Source organism: Acartia tonsa, chromosome 8 (genome assembly GCF_053477335.1).
Source record: "Acartia tonsa isolate MP-2025a chromosome 8, ASM5347733v1, whole genome shotgun sequence".
NCBI lineage: Eukaryota > Metazoa > Arthropoda > Copepoda > Calanoida > Acartiidae > Acartia > Acartia tonsa.
In genome coordinates, this window is record NC_137267.1 from 33,900,099 (window position 1) to 33,919,086 (window position 18,988).

At 31.1% G+C, this 18,988-nt stretch overlaps 2 protein-coding genes across 2 annotated transcripts in view; both read right to left on the minus strand.

The window, feature by feature from the left end:
- Positions 1-13,396, minus strand: LOC145326779 (uncharacterized). Its single transcript, XM_080170189.1, has 15 exons — positions 13,325-13,396; positions 12,418-12,524; positions 11,356-11,448; positions 11,019-11,129; positions 10,814-10,855; positions 10,082-10,137; positions 6,917-6,982; positions 6,455-6,538; positions 5,941-6,001; positions 5,147-5,194; positions 4,562-4,654; positions 4,195-4,244; positions 3,165-3,233; positions 1,376-1,451; positions 1-913 (listed from the first exon to the last, which is right to left on the minus strand). The coding sequence occupies exons 1-15, from the start codon at positions 13,365-13,367 to the stop codon at positions 716-718; spliced, it is 1,197 nt and encodes a 398-aa protein (XP_080026315.1). The 5' UTR covers positions 13,368-13,396; the 3' UTR covers positions 1-715.
- LOC145326583 (rab3 GTPase-activating protein catalytic subunit-like) overlaps positions 13,380-18,988 on the minus strand; it is a 17,123-nt gene continuing 11,514 nt past the window's right edge. The window contains exons 15-19 of the mRNA XM_080169954.1: positions 17,900-18,027; positions 16,338-16,419; positions 15,117-15,210; positions 14,813-14,874; positions 13,380-14,548 (exon numbers count right to left, since the gene is read on the minus strand). Of these exons, the coding sequence (XP_080026080.1) occupies positions 14,501-14,548; positions 14,813-14,874; positions 15,117-15,210; positions 16,338-16,419; positions 17,900-18,027 (414 nt within the window). The 3' untranslated portion in view covers positions 13,380-14,500. The remainder of the gene's footprint in view (positions 14,549-14,812; positions 14,875-15,116; positions 15,211-16,337; positions 16,420-17,899; positions 18,028-18,988) is intronic.

Here is an 18,988-nt window from a genome sequence, read left to right on the forward strand (position 1 = left end):
TAATTTTTGTTTAAAAATTGTATTTTATTAACAACAGATTTTGTTTTGAAAAATAAAATATTTTTATTTTATAACAATTTATAAGTAAGATCGGGTATAGTCCCTTTCGTGGCAACGCACCTTCGTATTTTTCAGTTTTACAGCAGCTTTTCTTCTATTTCTAGCCCCTGCGGGGCCAATTGCCTAACCCTGTGGGGGCAATCACCTAACCCAATATAACCTAACCTTACCTAAAATAACCTTTAAAAAGCAATTTTAAAATGCGATGAATCGCCCCTTAAGGGGCGTTGCCACGAAAGGAATAATTCCCGTAAGATCATTTATGAAATAATATTTGAAAAGTTTAAAGATTCAAGAATAGTTATTTATTGTATCACATTATAAACAGGCTTCCGGTGATATAAAAATGTACAATTATAAGATTAAAACTAGTTTTGTTAGCCCCGAGATGACGAAGTCACCTGCCAATAAAACTGGTTTAACTATTATGATAGTACATTTTTATATTCGTAGAAAACTGGATATAATACGATACATGATTTTTGAGTGTGGCTTATAACCGGTTCTTATCCACCTGATATTAATCGGTTTCAAAGCCATACTGGAAAAAGTTTAATGATTTGTTTACAGAAGTAGGTATTACAATAATAAATAGTATATGAAAGTATAAATATTTCAAATAACTTTTCCATAATAATTCTGGAAGATTTTTTATTCAGCTATAAATACCAACATAAACAGTCTTATTATCCACAGTTCGTATCACCCTCGGTCCTAGCCGTCTAATCTTGATGTCACCCTTGCCAGCTGGGGGCAGGGTAGAGGTCTTGTATGGGGCCTTGGTGTTGTGGAAGTAGTCTGAAGGGGCGTGCATCACAAAGGTAAACACCTCCATGCTACGGGGAATGTCCTCCTAATATATTAATGATTTAAAATAGGCAAAATCAAACTGTATATCCCTTTCCCGAGAACCCTGTGCCGACTCTTAATTGCTTCTTTGAATAACAGCCAATAGTGTCGAAAATAATAACACAGCCAAGATGCTACAAAAGAGCAGAAAGCAGTTTGCTAGCAGACGAAAAAGGTACCAAGATTAAATATCCATTTCCAAAAAGCATCCAGCATCCAAGTATCCAAGATTCTTTGTCTGTAGGTCCGTTGGTCATAAAACAAAAGAGATATAAAGTTTTTTTAAAAAGATTTTCGTAATTTTCTATAATTCTTTAATCTTCTATTTGTATAGCCTTCTTTCTTTTTCTTTTTAATGATAACTGTTCATTTGCTCTTGTCCGTTTGCAAATCCAGGATTTATTTTTTCTTCGCTAGTTATGAATCTTGTCATCCTTGTTATATTGAGTTATCCTATTCGTATTACCTCTGGGCCAATGATATAGGTAGCTGGATGGAATCCTTCGTTGGGTGGGGGACTTCCAGTTGTAGGCAGTAACCAACTAAAACAAAAATTTTCATAAAAAAATATTTTACATTCAAAAGAGGTGTCGGGTTCCAGCCTTGACAATAAACGTCATATTAGAGACGTTAAACCAACAGCTACTAAGTCTGGCGCATTTTATACTATTAGCAAATGTCTTGGCCTTACAAAGTTGAAAATCACATTTAAGACAACGAGACAGAATTATGTGTTTAGCTTTGCAGGCGCTTTTACACCAAGTACCCTGTTGAGCACTGGAATCCCCCTCTTATTTTTAAAAGAAATTTAAAAAGGAGGGGAGGAAAGCATGGAATCTAAAATACAAATAGTTAGATTAGATCAATGTCTGTTTGTTAAAAAAATTACCTACAGCAACTGCAAACTGATAAATAATAATATTAGGCTAATATAAAGTTTATGTGGAACGGCTGGTAAGGATAAGGTTGAATAAGGAAAATACTTAGTTAAAGAAAGAAAAATATGATAAAAATTCTATGTATGATTTTATAAATCAAAACCAAAAGAGAGAAAATATCTAAATCAATTTTCTTTATCAAAAGCTTTAGAAATTTGTAAAAGAATTTTTTAGAATTTCTGTATTGACTATAAAAATTTAGATCTGTCATAGAAGCTACTCTATAAAACAATTTTGATGTCAAATATTATTTGTTTCAATACATATATTATTCTAAGTTTGAATATAAAAGGATATAGGAGCATGCGTATAGGGGAAGGGGGGGTGTGTAACTATAATGGAGACTAGTTTCCACCATTTCATTTAGTTTCATTAATGTGTCAAGTAACACACTCGGACTAGTTTTAACCATTTCATTAAGTTTCATTAATGTGTCAAGTAACACACTCGGACTAGTTTTAACCATTTCATTAAGTTTCATTAATGTGTCAAGTAACACACTCGGACTAGTTTCCACTATTTCATTAAGTTTCATTAATCTGTCAAGTAACACACTAGAATGCCATTTCATTATGTTTCATTAATGTGTCAAGTAACACACTCGGACGCCATTTCATTACGTTTCATTAATGTGTCAAGTAACACACTCGAACGCCATAAAAAAAATACCTAACCATTCTAAAAGTACATAATATTTCATAATAAATCAGAGTTTCATATGTTCTAAAAACTACAGTTCATTTTCTAACTAAAACTATTTTTATAATTTAATATCTAAACTATGGATATAACTGTACTTGTTGTTAAAGCATAAAAGGGTTGTACATTATATATATTTTGATCTTAAAAACAAAATATAAATAAAAATGTTTTCAAGACGTCAACTATGTATATAAGTGGTCGCTACCCACATCTTTCTTATTTAACTCTTTCATTTACACAATACAAATTAATTTAGTGTATTTAAATAATATGCTTTGTTAGATAATATGTAAAATAGTTAGACTACTTTACCATTTTGTCTTTACTCTTAAAATTGTTGTCCTAAACAATGTTTCCCAAAGTCCTAAAGTTGATTATATAATATTTTATAAAGTCAAACACTTTTCTTAGGTCTAAAATACAATAATTAAACATATACATTAGGACAAAATTAACAAAAAGGAGGTTGTCCTCCATTGTTGAGATCCCCTTAATACTTGGTTGGAGATTAATTAGAAATATACTTCCCTTATACGTCTCCTTAAGAAACCCAACAATTTAAATTGAAAACCTTATTATAAAAAAGTCCTTAAATTTAAAAAAATATTTACTAACCTTATAACACCACTTTTATCTCCGAACTGATCTGTAAGAAATCCTCTAAGCTGACCGTAGTATATGTCACCTATTTTTTTTTAATTTAAATATTTTAAAAAAAAAGTTAACTATAGTGAAAAAGGACTTAATTTAGGAAAAGCAATAACTATACTAATTTTGTTTCTCCATACATAGATGGAAATTATTGGTTTTATTAAGTATATTTTCATTAGTGATGGCAATCCTTCGAATTTTTGGGCCAAATTCGGATTCCGGATTCTTAAGGAATCCGTCAAAAAAAAGTGGCGGATTTCTTGCGGATTCCGGATTCTGATTCCGGATTCTAGCAATATTTTAAAAGGATTTTTAATTTTTTTTTTAAATTAAGTGCTACATATGTCCTAAAAATCAATGTTCTTGGTGTTCTCTATAATTCACTTCCGAGAATCGAACCAGATTTTAAAAGATATTATATATAATGATGAAAATCTTTGCCTTCAAAGAGGAGGAGTTGAAAGAAAAAACTCAAGACGCTAATTTTAGCCTACCAAATAAGAATCCGGAATCCGCTATTAAAAAACGGCTTCCGGATCCGGATTCGGAAATCCAAAACTGGCCAAAAATTGGGCGGATTCCGGATCTGGATTGCCAACCCTAATTTTGATTATTAAGTCCTTCTAAGCATCCTCTCGAAGTAAAGGCCTGTCCCTTTTATTATCTTTAAGATAAAAGAAAATCTTCAAAATAAAATAGCAAATGAAATATTAGTCTTTTATCTGTAAAACAAAGAACAACTATATAATTTCTGTTAACCGCTGGACCGATTGGGTTTGTGTTTAAAAGAGGAAAAAACTATTAGCCATTTTTAAAGTTATTTATCAGGGAGGTGGACGCTCCCTTCAAGGGAAAATTGCCTTTTTTTTAAATGTATTTTTTTCTTCAAACAAATATAAAATATGTGGACCATTAGTGGAATTGAAAAATAAAAATACAAAATAACAAAAAAAGCATAAAATTGGAAAAAAGTTTATTTTGAAATATTTAATTTCCTGATTCATCTGTGACGGAAACAATATCACCAACTGAGAAGTACTCACCCTAAATATTAATAAGATGTCAATATCATAATTGCTAGGGAAGGTCGGTGGAGATCAGTTTAATAGCCTAAAACCACCCCAAGCCACTTTAACAATGCTTCCCTACAACCATTTCGTAATTGTATTTCCCTACATCTTTAGCTTCAGACAAATAAACCTTGATAATTTATGTAATAGGGTAGGGTATGAATGATTTGTCAGAAAAACTATTAGCCTAATTTCGTGACCGTCGAGTGGACGCACAAGCCCTGATTGTTTAGTCGATGTAAAAGTAAATATAATATCATTATTCTGGAGTATTTTAGAAATTAATCTTACCTTATAATAAATCTTTTGTGAGGTAATGGGCGTCGGAGTCATACTTAGACTTTTTACAGGCTTCTTTTTTATCAAACTGCGCCTTCCTTTCCCCTGAAAATGAGTATATTGAAGCGATGTAGCGGGTTTCGTCATATTTTCACAGTAGCTTTTCTCCTATTTCTAGCCCCTGCGGGGGGGGGGGGGGGCTCTAACCCTACGGGGCAATTATTAACATTTACCTAATCTAACTTTTTATAAAACATCAAAAGCTACTGTGAAAATACGACAGAACCCGATACTTCGTTTTACTTCCATGATCCAAAAATTCAAAGATTTATCTTTAATAGTCTCCAAGAAAAGGGCATGTTTCCAAAAAACACTCATACCTATCAAAAGCTACTGTGAAAATACGATAGAACCCGATACTTCGTTTTATTTCCATGATCAAAAATTCAAAGATTTATCTGTAATAGTCTCACAGAGAAAATGGCATTTTTACAAAAAAAAAACACTCATACATAGGTATGAGTTTTTAGTTTAAGTTAATGTATTTCCCATCCTATTTAATTTTTTGTATCTGTTATTATGATAGAAAAGACCTACCTTGGTCGATCTAGTGTTTAATTTTCGTAGCACTCCTTTCTTGGAAACCTAGAATAGAAGTATTTTATAGCAGGGACCTATAGGGATAAGACAATGGCTAAATATTAATGTAAAGGTTGATAAGCCAACGAATAAGAAAACGTTATTATAAAACTTTGGAAACTAGTGAAATAAACACTAAACAGTAAACAGTCCATTGTCCCCTCTCTCTACATATGTCTCTCTCTGATTTTATAGGGGTTAAAATCAATTCAATTTGTCTATGTGCTCTACTTTTATAAATGAAATAAAGTAGTAAGATTTTGGTTTGTCCATTAAGATCTCGCTAACCAATGAATCGATTCAGTTTTCCATTTTGAGAAATCTTTATATTATATAAGGATTTTTTCATTTTATATACGCAGACTAGGGGCCTAGCCACTAGTCTGCATACCTACAAAAGTGAAGTGGAGTAATGGTTGAATGGTTAGGACGCTTACTTACAGTTCTAGGGTTAAATGTGTTTTTTTCTATCCTTAATAATATATCCTCATGCATTATTAATATTCTTACTAAAAGACGCATAAGTCACAGGAAAGTATATTAAACTGCCTAATTCTATGGTGACTGGGAATAAAAATAATTAATTCATTTTTTAAGCCTCAATCCGCAGTTGGTTTTGGGCTTGTAGCAGTAGGTTGGCCAAAAAAAGAGAATATGGCTGACTTCCTGGCCGCTTCGACAGCGAATATGGTCTAAAATTTAGCCTGCGGCTTCGAAAACGAAGCTAACAGAATTTCTAAAAATCATTTTACCTTGTCTGATTTATTTTTCTTTCTTAGGGCTCTTGGTTGGCTACCAGAATAAACTGAATCTCTAACAAAAGAAAATTAAATGAAGAAATTGTGAAGAAATTTTATGAAATAATCATTGAATTGGGCCCATGCGAAAATACATCTACAAAATCAAATCTAATTAGCTAGGTCGAGTTTCTGAAGTGAGGCTAGCTTAGACCTCAACTTGAATACAAAGAAACATTAGGTACAGACTTTTCACTTTCAAAATTTTTTCAAGGTTTAAAATGTTAGGTAACTTTTTTTGAAACAGAGGACAATCATATCCTGAAGTAGCGCAGCATTGAAAGATTACAATACTAAGTTACTTTAGACAGAAAAAAGAGACTTGTTTGTTATAGTGGAGAGATAAAAACATATTTGTTTAAAAAACAATCTTTTTATTTAAAATCCAAAATTCAAGAAGTATATTGAAATTAGCAGCATTTGGTTCTATCTTTGTATTAAAACATGTGAATCTATTCTTCAGATCTACCTGTCCGACGCATATTCTCCAGTTTCGGATTTATCCGCACTTAAAGTCGACCCATTTCCGCCACCACCATTGGGAGGCCTTAACCTAAATGGAACATTCATTAGCTGAGCACCAAATTTAATAACTAAGGTATGCCTGACCGTATAAGACCCACTTTTAACCAAATTCTTGCATGGTTATTTTTAAGCTTTCTAATTTTCATGAGAAATAAACTGATAGTAGTCAGAAATATGAATATTTTGTAAAGGATCTTATTTGGCATATAAAAGCATTCCATTATCATACAAAAACAACTAATATAACCAAGGTCAATTGTTTACCTACAGGACGTTTGACCACTCTACCATGACTTACTTTTCCACTAATGATTTTAAGAGGTAATTTTGTTCATCGAGGTGTAATCTAATAAGAGTCCAACGCTTATCCCTTAAGATCCCTGGTGGATGCACAACTGAAATATACCTTTCAACACATGGCAAAGCTGCTAGAATCTCCTGAGTTTTCTTTATATCCTCTGCTACTTTAGACCTAAACAAGAACAGTTTATTTTCATAATGATATAAGATATGAAATTTTAAATTAAAAAACCAAATGAATTTTATGATTTTTTTGTGACTTATTTTTGCTATCAAATACATAGTTTATGTTTTGTTCGCTAAGAAATTTGAAAGCAAAATAATATTTTTTATTTTTTTATTTTAAGTCTTAATCTTGATAAAAAAATTCTTTGATTATTTACTTCCATTGTATTGTCTAGGATATGATGATCTGTTTAAATTCCTAATACTGTTTCTTCTCTTTTATTATGATTTTAAATATCGATTAGAAGGTTCTTCGTACCTATATATTTGTTCATATCTTTTTATATCCATTGTTAAAAGCAATTTAATAATATTTTTCTTTGTAAATTAAAATTGTACTTTGATTGATTTCAAAGGAATTTTTAGTGTTTCATAAACTTACAGTTATCAGAGAGGGGACAATGGACAGTAGAAAATAAATGTTGACCTCAAAGTTTAGAAACTCGTACTATCATAGCTTACAATCTTTGAGAGGGGTCATATTGAATCTTAATTTGGTTGCACATAGTATAAGATTCAGTGTCCAAAATTTTCCAACAATAGTTTCATCTACATGGGGGTTCGCTGACTTATAACCATCCATTTCATATAAACATCTATCAAGATATTTTAAATCTAAAACTTTTTGTGCTTTTTATATCGATTTAATATTTTTAAGCAAAAGTTTTGTTGAGGGATCTTCTATTAAACAACCAACGTTTATGGAATATTTTGAAATTAAACATGCACAAATAGTTTTATACTTATTGGATATTTCCACACAAATAAGTTATTGATTTTAATATATTATTTCATCCTATATTATTAACTAGAGTTGGCTCGATATAACTATCTCTCTATTGGCTAGTTTTCTATATGCATATATATTTCTCAATAAATCTGTTTTCCTCACCCGGCATTACTATTTAAACGGAAGTAAATATTTAATAATTTAAATGATCTTAAAAAGATCTTTTAAATTATATTTTTTTCTTTACACTACCATCACCAAAGGGTTTATTATATGATTACAATTTTAGTTCAATATTTGAACACACAAAGTGTCGCCACAATCGAATTCTTTTAAAACAGAGTTTTCTTAAATTTATTATATCATAAATTTAAATTTTCTTTTTTATGATTAGAAATTAAATACTTCATTATAATGTAAATAGCAACATGAAATAAAAAAAATGAATTTGTTTTTAATAAAGTAAAATAATGGGTCTTATCGTTCTGGGCAATGAGGGTTTATTATGGATTATTGGAGCACTATGAGTTTTCAACGAATAGTCTTTGGAAAACTTGAGCTCGTTTATAGACATTTATTTCCTATATAGATCTGACATGGATCTTGAAGCAATTAAGCAGGCCGTTTTGTACAGGTTAAAAATTGGAAGATTTCATTAAATAAAAGTTATCGCAAATATACTTAGTAAATAAATAGGTGACAAGGCTCATAAGAATATTATAATATATGAATTGAATATATCATATTAGATTCACAAAGAGAATTAAACTTTGATTAAAATGTTGTGTACGTAAATAATAGGTTTAAAAAGAGAGGCTTTTCTATGATTAGGCTCTTATCGTTACATGTTACATGTTACAATAGTTCTATCGATTTCAAAATGTAACAGTAAGGAAAAATTTAGGGAGCGTAGTAAAACTGTATAATTATTACCAGAAAGTCTGTAGGTCCATTTTAAACATGCTGCTTTAAAACACGTTTGGGATCACAATATTCTATTTTGATTTGTTGAACTTCACTTTTATGGATGTCATTCTTGTTAGGTTATTGAAGTATAATGATGCTACGTTTTCTATCTTGTACCTAACTATTTCGCGAATCCTCATACAAAGTTTGAAATCGAAAGGAGGATTCTAACATTGCATGAAGAAACAATCATAGCTATACGTTATGGACGGACGGACAGTCCCTAGTTTTAGAAAGGGTTCGCTTTTGATAAATCTAGAATTGATTAACAAAGTTTGTTAGCGCTGTAGGAAATACAAGAATTTAATAGTGGTAAATTATCAATATCTAATAGTTATTTATCTCATGGTATTATAGACAGGTTTCCGCGAAAATTAAAAGGAAAAATTAAGAGATAAAAACCTCTTTCGTTAGTACCAAAGGGGCCGAAGGCCTGGGCTAACAAAACTAAAATTTTTTATACTTTTGTGGGCACTTGTGTATAATATGATGCTATACTATACATGATTTTTCTGTATGGCTGAGAACCGGTTCTAGTCCAGCGGATACTAACTGGTTTCGAAATCATAGTGGAAAGTAAATTAAAAGTACCTAAACCATATGAAATATAAAAGTCATTAATTAGCATTTCTTTTTTCAAAGAGAATTAATCTACTTCAAATATTAAATACTTGCGGCTACGCATCTAGAGGCTTCTAGGGGCACTTGAGGGGAAATTGAATCCAAAAACCCATTTTTTAAAGCTAACCTGTTAAGGAGAACCCAATCGGTTAAGCGGTTAGCGAGGTCCTTCGGTACAGACAAACAAAATCCTTTTACTTTATTATAAGGATTTATCTATCTATCGGTTTCCCAGCTATTAAACCTAATTTTACAAGTTTTAGATTAGCTAATTTTTTCATCTATCCACATTACAATTACTACTTGTATAAATTACTAGTTGTATAAAGCTTTCATGAAAAGTACAACTCAAATGGATTAGCACATTTTAATATCTTTAGCTTCAGACAAAAAAAGTACCTACTACTTTATATGTAGCTAGCGGCTACGCCTCTAGAGGCTTATATTGACACTTGAGGGAAAGGGAGGGGGTAATTTGACCAATTACTTTTTATTTTAATTTAAAAATAAAGAAAACATATTTTTTGTGGACAGGGGGGGGGGGAGGGCGGGATGCAAAGGTATTATTTTCCAAAGTCGATTTCTTTCGTGAGGTGAAGGTACCCTCCCCCGAAAAAAAGGTTCACTGTAAAGGAGAAACATATCGATCAAACGGTTAGCAAGATCTGAAGCAACAGACACACATACATATTGTTAATATTATGCAAGGAAAATTATCTATTTATTAACCTTGTTTTTCTAGTTGTAGGTGGACTAATTCTTCCATCCTCTGCTGTTTCTTCGTCCTTAATAATTATTTATCGCATCGTATTATAAACAGATTTCCGCGGATATTAAAAATGTACAATTATAAGATTAAAACCAGTTTTGTTAGCCAGTACCTTTAGCATCTCGAGGCTAGCGCAATTGTTTTTAATCTTATGATTGTACATTTTTATATTCGCTAAAACTTTAAATAATACGATGCTATACATGCGCATGATTTTTCAGTATGGCTTAGAACCGGTTCTAATTCACCGAATATTAATCGGTTTCGGAGCCATACTAGATATATATTTACCTTTATAGAAGTATTATTTTAATGTTTTCATAAAACTTAAGAACACCGAAACCTTTTTTCCTTAATTTTTTTATTATACAAGAATACAATTCTGCAAATGGTTATAACTCTACAGGGTCCTATCCTTACGGGATGCAATCCCTGAGGGTTCTTATAATATAAACTTAAACTATCCGAACCTACAATAAGCATCAATCATATATTTTTTCAAGAAGTTTGTTTGTAGTTAAGAGGAACAGGAGGGGGGGGGGGTATAACTCTTAGAGAATTAATTAAAACCTAAACAACTAATACTATTATTCCATGAAATTTAGCAGATGTACAAACATATACCTAAACAGGCTGAAAGACATCTTGTTGCTATAGTGCATAGAATTATGCATGATTTAATCCTTGTTTACCTGATCAGCTAAGGAATCTGTTTCCATCTTTTCATTCTCATCCTAAACAATTTATTTTTTGTCTTGGTTTAATCATTTTAATATTAACCTTAATTTTTATTAAGAACCAAACAGATATTAGACATATTTTAAAGTCTTTAGTATGACAATAGCTGATAACAAGAACTACATAATCAATTTATTCATAAAAATAAAATAAAAATACCTTATCATTAGAGAAATCAAAAACTCCTGGATGAGCCTTTTTAACCTTTTCTATTTCTTTAACTCGCGGATTTTTTTCTTCCTCTGTATCGGAACTTTTCTCTTTTTTAGCCTAGGTAGATAAATATTGAAAAAGTCAGGGTCCATAACAAATTCAATTTTCAGGCATATTCAGTAGTTAAAAACACATTATAGATAGAATATTAACAATTTTAGGTTACCAGCACAAGTTTTGGTAACAGTTAGGACATATGAACATAATATAATTATAGAGTAACTAAAATATTCTGCTAAAAACACAGTAAAACTAAAATCTTACAATTCATGCATATTTTTACCTTTTTATGTTCTTTTTCTTTTTCAACATCATTTTCTTCAATTTCCGAGTCGTCATTCCCTTCGCCAGAATCAAATGTTTCTATTTCCTTATTCTAAAATCATTTTTGTCAATTATTTGTATCCTGAACCGATATTGCTATCTTTTTCAGCCAAGCTTCTCATGTATAGGTCATAGAAAGGTTCATAACAATACCACCGAAATAGGTTTTACTATTTCTTTTGAAACTAATATTTAATGTTGAGGGTTGACTCCCCTCCCCATCCTTCAATGTTCCCCTAGAGGCCTCTAGGTTTGTTGTCGATAGTTATATTATATTAATAATCTATGGTAATTCATTGCCTTCATTGATTACTTATTATCTCATGAATGAGTAAAGAATTTGAAGAATGAAGCAAATGGAGACCACTACCATTTTCTTGAGATAACTATCTTTACAAACCTTTTCTTGTTCCGTTTCCAAAACAGCTGAAGTGTTTGTCTGTGTACTTTTTAGGCAAAATGCATGTTTTTTTATGGCCGCTTTTCTAATAACATTTTTGTTGCTTTTCAATTCAAATAATATCAAAATAAAAACCCAAACACATTTAATATCTAATATTTTTTTGGAATCATAAAGAAACAATTGCAGTGCACACAATATGATATTATTTATTTATCGCGTCTTATTATAGAAAACTTTCCACGGATAAAATAAAAAATTATAAGACTAAAACCAGTTTTGCCCTGAGGGGCCGAAGGACCAAGATAATGAAACTGGTATTAATTAATATTATATGTATTTTTATTTTAATATCGTAGAAAATTGTCTTTAATACGATGCTATACATGATTTTTTAGTATAGATGAGAACCGGTTCTAATACAGCGGATATTAGTCGTTTCCGAAGCAATACTTGAAAACCAAATATGTTTAATTATATCCAATAAGGATAAAGCTAAAACTAGTCATTTTAGCCAGGAATATGAAATCAGGAATCATCATAAAGTTTTCAAGAGGTTAAATCATCAAATTGACAAACTGACAATAAATTTGATATATAATATTATTCTAAAGATCAAACCTTTAACTCGGAGAATTTTCCAGTGCTTGTCTGAGGTTCAGTATTTTCGTCTGCTTCAGAATTACCGGTTCCATCATCATGTACAGATTCTGCGTCATCCTTGGTATCTAAAACAAGGACAATTTAATTGTGACCATAAGTAGCGCAGCATTAGCAAGCTGTAAAAGACGGGTTAACGAGTAAAAAAATAAAGAGAAGAAAAACTTATAAAAAAATCAGTAATTTAACATATGTTTAAATGGATTAGGTTATTCATTCTAACCCCCCCCCCCCCCCCCACTGGATAAAAATGATACTGACATAGCATCTAGAGGGTAGAAACGAAGCTACCAATCATATAATAAACTAATAATGAACTTTTACTAAAACTAAGACATTTATTTCAATTAATACAATCAGACTGGTCATATAAACTTTAATACTTAGTAGTTAATTAGATCAATTCTGCTAAATACTTAAAGAAATCAGTAACTTAAAAGTTTTTTGTTGGCCCTTAAATATCTTGCTAGCAACTAAACCGATTAAGTTCTCCAATTGAAGAGCTTCACATAGGTCCTTTGATGGTTTTTCTAGATTTAAGAATTGAGGTGTTTTCTTATAACTATGTAAATTTACTACACTCTCCCCCTTAGATACTAGAAGCGCAGCCACTAATAATTTTACATAGTGACATAACAATCAACGTTAAACTCTAATTTCTACCTTTGCTAGCTGTTACATATTTAGGGTGAGAAAGAGTGCTTGATTAATATAATCACAATTGGCAACTCAATTCCCAAGTTTACGAAGCAGCCTATATTGCTTATAGAGATGACGTCATACTGACCTACCAATGATCCATTAAAATGTGTACTGCCTATCATTAGTCTTTTGTATTGTAGGCACTAAAAGCAGCTTTCAGGTTTACCTGATTCAGAACAAGAATTTCCTTCTTCGCTCAAACTACTCATCGTGTATTAACATTTACTTTTATCTTCTGAAATTCATTCAAATAGTTAATGTTGAAAAGATTAATTCGGCATATATAAATTTTCATTGTTTTAAGTGATTCTATCTTAAAATAAATAATATCCGTTACTAACTTTAATGATTAAAGTTCAATACAGACTTTTTAACAGTCGCGTTAATTTTTTAAGTGAAAAAAAATTCATCTAACTATTTTTTGAAAACATAGTGTTGATTAACAAATATATTTTGATTTGTAAAAAAGTAAAAATTAAAACATAATACCTATTACTTTGAATATAAAAATATATGTAAGTAAAAAGATGTTTAGTTTTAAGTGGGTGTATTTTATAAAATTGTTAAAAAATGTAGGTTTGCTTAAATACAAAAAAAATTAATTGTAATGAAAAGATGAAAAAGATGACTTCATAAGATGACGTAAAATATTTTTATTTTAATATTAGGTGATGTTTAATTGTTTTAAAACTTTAGTTCGACAAAAATATTTTAAAACAGATGAAACATTTTTAAATGTAGTTTTTGTATGGTTTCATAGAATAAAACCATAAAAATTTAAATATATCTTATATACGGATTAGAACCGGTTTGATTTTACCCCAAAGGTACAATTTAATTACTTAAAAAAGTGTATCACAGAATACATATTAAGATATTAAAAAAAACATTATAAAATTCTGAATAAAAACAATACAATAAATAAGATTTTAAATGTGAAAACAATTTCGTCATTAAATAACCATTGATTTACTTTCTTTTTTCAACAGGATAAGTTTTCATAAGGAAATTTGTTGAAAATGGGAAAAAAGAATATTTTTGTTATCTTTACAATTATATTTTAAAAGTCGAATAAATTCTACTTTAGCCAATTTCTTCCTAGCCAAAATCTACTAAATTTTCAATCAACAAGGGGGTCATTTTTTTCTCGCGTATTTACCGCAAAGTTGGGTGCAAGTCTCCAGTCAAATGCGCTTATTAGGTCAAACTGTTCTAAATTATGCGTTTAATTGGTCAAAATTAAGAACAGTTTGACCTAATACGCGCATTTGACTAATAGCTAACACACAACTTTATGAAAACTAAAAAATGACTCTCGGTCTAAAAATTTCTAATGCATGCTCTACAAGAATTGTCGATCCAGAGTGTAAACACCGTTCAGCCGGAATTCCTAAAATAAACATCACTTACTTTAACTAGTAGATTACTGTACTTTATTTTAATGAATACTAGATTGAGAGAAAAAACATATTCATTATCAAATAGCCTAAAACCACCATGAAACTTACGTGGAAGTAAGATGTAGAAAATCACCACAGGACTAGTAGGTGAATTCCCTGAAAAGTAAAACCCAATCGGTTCAGCGGTTACTGAGATCTTAAGCTTCAGACGGGCAGACAGACAGTGTTCTACTGATAGTATATATTATAGATACCTGGGGAGCAAATCTAGCATAAAGTCTCTGCGGGGTTGGTCTAGAGCTGGGAAGTGGTCGACCTAAAGGAATATAATTTAAATTGATTAAAAATATCTAAGGCAAAACAGCTTTCCGCGCATATAAAAATGTACAATCATAAGATTAAGTTTTGTTAGCCTCGAGATGCCGAAGATGATTGATTGGATACAATACGATACAATACATGATTTTTCAGTATAGCTTAGAACCGGTTCTAATCCAGCGGATATTAATCGGTTTTGAAGCCATACTGAAAAATATGATACAGTTAATATTTCCATACCTGCAAGACAGCGGAGGACAAATTGTTTAACCCGCGGCTGTGGTAAACCTCCTGCACGCGGCTCAGTGTCTTGATTAGACTCGCGAAAAATAGCCTACAAAAAAACCATTGCATTATTCGTTTGCAAAAAAATATTCCTTAAAAATAATAATTGTATCAGAAAGATTTACTCAAAGGTAGGTAACTAAAATTTAACATGCGGGCTCCTCAAACCGTTAAACATCATCTTCTCTAAAACTAACTTTAAACTTTTGTCCGCCAATAATAAATAATACAGAGAATATTTGATTTCGTGGGGAAATTTCACAGGGTTCTGTGTATGCTAAGAGATATAAGTTTTCCGGAATTTTAATGTAGGGAGTAGATTTGAAATCTGCATCAAATTTTTAGGATTTTTTTTTATAAAATTCGTTTTTTGTATAACTCTTTATCTAAAAGCGGAAATACAAATTAAGTTAATTAATTTTGGCATCTGTGATTGGTGGATTTAAAAAATCTGCGCTCTGATTGGATGTCGTACATCATTCAACCAATTAGAGTGCAGGTAGTTTAAAATCCACCTATCCTATTGGTCAAAATTAATTAACTTAAAATGTATTTTCGCTTTTAGATAAAGAATTTTACAAAAAACGAATTTTATAAAAAATCCTTAAAATTTGATGCAGATTTCAAATCTGCTCCCTACATTAAAATTCCGGAAAACTTATATCTCTTAGCATACACAGAACCCTGTGAAATTTCCCCACGAAATCAAATATTCTCTGTATTATTTATTATTGGCGGACAAAAGTTTAAAGTTAGTTTTAGAGAAGATGATGTTTAACGGTTTGAGGAGCCCGCATGTTAAATTTTAGTTATCTCTTAGTGTATGCTTCTATTATGAAGAAGAAGATTTTTATTATTATAATTAGTTTCACATCTGTAACTTAAATTGTCCGTCATTTAATGAAATGCCTATTATAAACTATTTCATACTTCTGTGTTATGATTTATGGATGTTGTCAACCTTGTTTAATTTCCAAAACTGAAGGCTACCTTTACAGGAACCGAATCTAAAGGGATAAGACAATGACCGATAATTTGATGTACATCACCAAGATGATACACAAAACTACCCCTTTAGTAGATCAAAATTAGTGGTTAAAAAGTTTGAACTTAACTTAGAAACTAGTGTAAGTAACAGCCTAATATCCCCTCCCTCCCTGACACTGAACACTGTACCTGTAGCAGTCTTCCAGCCGGGCCTCTGGCAGCTCCGGGAACCTTGACCTCCGCTCCCTCCTGACAAAGACTTTGTACAAACCTAAATAAAATTCATGATATCAATGTGGTAAGGCAAATTATTATTTTCTTCGGTGATTAGGTTATGTTATAGTTCCTTAAATTACAATTGCAACAAGGATGACTACATCCGTAAAAGCGAAGCTCTGAAAAGGTAGGACGTTAGGGGAGAAAGTCGTTATAAAAATTCTGATAACATAAAAATGAGGGATGAGGAGAGAGGTTGTGGGAAAGAAAACCCCTAAAAAAGAGATGAATAATCCCTCATTTTTAAAGGAAGCCTGCAAGAAATACCACGCTTTAACTGCTGAAAGACTGCCACAAGTAGACCAAATACCCCAAATTTGAAGCCTTCAGCTTCTATAACAAAAAAGTTCTAGGCATTTTAAAATGACATTTTATGTACAATGGAAATTTTGAAAGAATTGCAATGCTCATGTTGAAAACTTTAAAATTAAACTACGTGGCCTAGAAACAAAATTATAAGCTTATTTTTGTCATAAATTTAGGTTTCCAGTAACTAATTATATTTTTACAATAAAAATACCCATTTTTATAGTCAAAATCATTAAAAAAAAATAAGTTTTACTTGCGTTGTACCGAATGTACTGTAGCCAATCAGAAGGCTGAATCAGCTTAACAACCAATCACAGCAAAGCTTGTATTAGTTTACCCCTTTGTTTCCGCTATGATTTTCGTTTAAAAATGCAATTTAAATCGATTTTTTTTCATAGATTTTGACTATGAACTGTGGTGTTTTTATTGTAAAAATGTAATCAGTTACAGGCAATCTAAGTTTCTGACAAAGATAAGGTTATAATTTTATGTCTAGGCAACGTAATTTAATATTGTTTTTTCTTTTATGAGCATTGGAAATCTTTCAAAAATTCCATTGTACATAAAATGCTATTTTGAAATGCCTAGAACTTTTTTGTTATTGAAGCTGAAGGCTTATAATTTGGGGTATTGGGTCTTTTTGTGGCAGTCTTTTAGCAGTTAAAGCGTGTTATTTCTTGCAGGCGTCCTTTAAGATGTCACATGCTGATTTTTTGACCGACTTTCTCCCCTCAAGGTAAGACAAACGAACATTAACACTTTTAGTGTGTCATAACTAAAAAAGCTTGAAAGGTGTCAGATTAAGAGAATTATATCACATAAAAAAATGTTGTTAAAGAGGTTAAAAGGAAACCTGTAATAGCATAGCCCAAAGCGAACAAGTACTTAGTACATTGTACTGTGTAAAACAACGACATCCATGCTTCAGGGAGAAAAGGGAGAATGGGCTAGTCACCAAAGATTTCAAAACGTTTTCTTATTTGTTGGCCTCACAACTTTGGGGACTTTTATTGAATTTGATCTGTTGATTAATTAGGCTGAATGTTCAAACGTTTCAACTACTAATTTTATTCTACAAAAGGGGGTAATTTTGTCTTTCATTATTGCAGATGTACATCAATTTATCGGTCATTGTCTTGTTCCTGTAGATCCCTGTCTAAGCTTACCTTTCCATTTCGTTGACAGCATCCTCTTGTTCTTCATGCTCCGCAATCTTGAGGTCATACACAAACTTTTTTCTTAGTGACATGTAGCGGGATATATACAGTTCTGCTCGGTTTAGGTTCTCCAGAATCTGAACAAGAGAATATATTATTGATTAAGATAGATTTGTTTCAGGGAGCGAGGGGACATTTGGCTGTTTATTACTTTAGCCCCCAAAGTTTTATAATAACGTTATCTTATTTATTGGCTTTACAACTTTGGGGACTTTTATTGAAGTTTGATTGGTTGGTTTATTCAGTTGAATGTCCAAACATTTTAATCACTAATTGTAATACATAAAAGAGGTAATTTTATTGGGGGTAAACATCAATTTATTGGCAATTGACTTCCCTTTATATCCTTGGAATTGTTTACATGTTGTTTTAGTGTTGACTTTACTGTTGTCGTGTGTAGGGATGAAGAAATGATTTTAGTAGGAGCTTCACGCCCCGACATCTGACAGATAATATTAAGATCTAAATGAAATTAGGATTTATTGTTTATTTTATAAAGTTATGTAGTAAAGTTATTTATTTTGAACTACTCTGCAATATAATGAAAATGTCTCTATCTAAGTTTCATATTTATGCTCTTTATAAGACCTAATTAATCATCAGTAGACCGACTCAGAATTACCACTTTTTTTGAAATTCAATGGGCGCGCTATTTCAACCCATTCCTTTTATGATATCAAGACCAATGATACCAAAAAAAGTGTTCTAGTAGCTTTTTTTCAGCAATATGTCAAATTCGATTTTCATAAAAAAGGGGAAGGTTCCCCCCTGGGGGTGAAATTTTTTTTTTCTTTCAAACCATGGCTTTATACACCTTCCTGAATTCGTCTTGAAGAGTACATTAAGGATCAAAAAACGATTTTAAAATATTTTGATCATAGCAAGAGCTATTCTCAAAAAACTAACAATTTTGGCCATTTTAGCAAAATCAGGTGATTTTGACGGTTATTTGAGGATAACTTTTTCTGGGATCAATATTTTTTAAAAACGTTTTTTGATTCTTAATGTACTCTTCAAGACGAATTCAGGAAGGTGTAT

Coding starts and splice junctions, on each gene's coding strand:
- LOC145326779 (XM_080170189.1), bottom strand. CDS start 13,367: ATGAGTAGTTTGAGCGAAGAAGGAAATTCTTGTTCTGAATCAG. Junction 11,449..12,417: donor GAAAATTCTCCGAGTTAAAG/GTTTGATCTTTA, acceptor AAATGATTTTAG/AATAAGGAAATAGAAACATT. Junction 4,655..5,146: donor TAAACACTAGATCGACCAAG/GTAGGTCTTTTC, acceptor ACTCATTTTCAG/GGGAAAGGAAGGCGCAGTTT.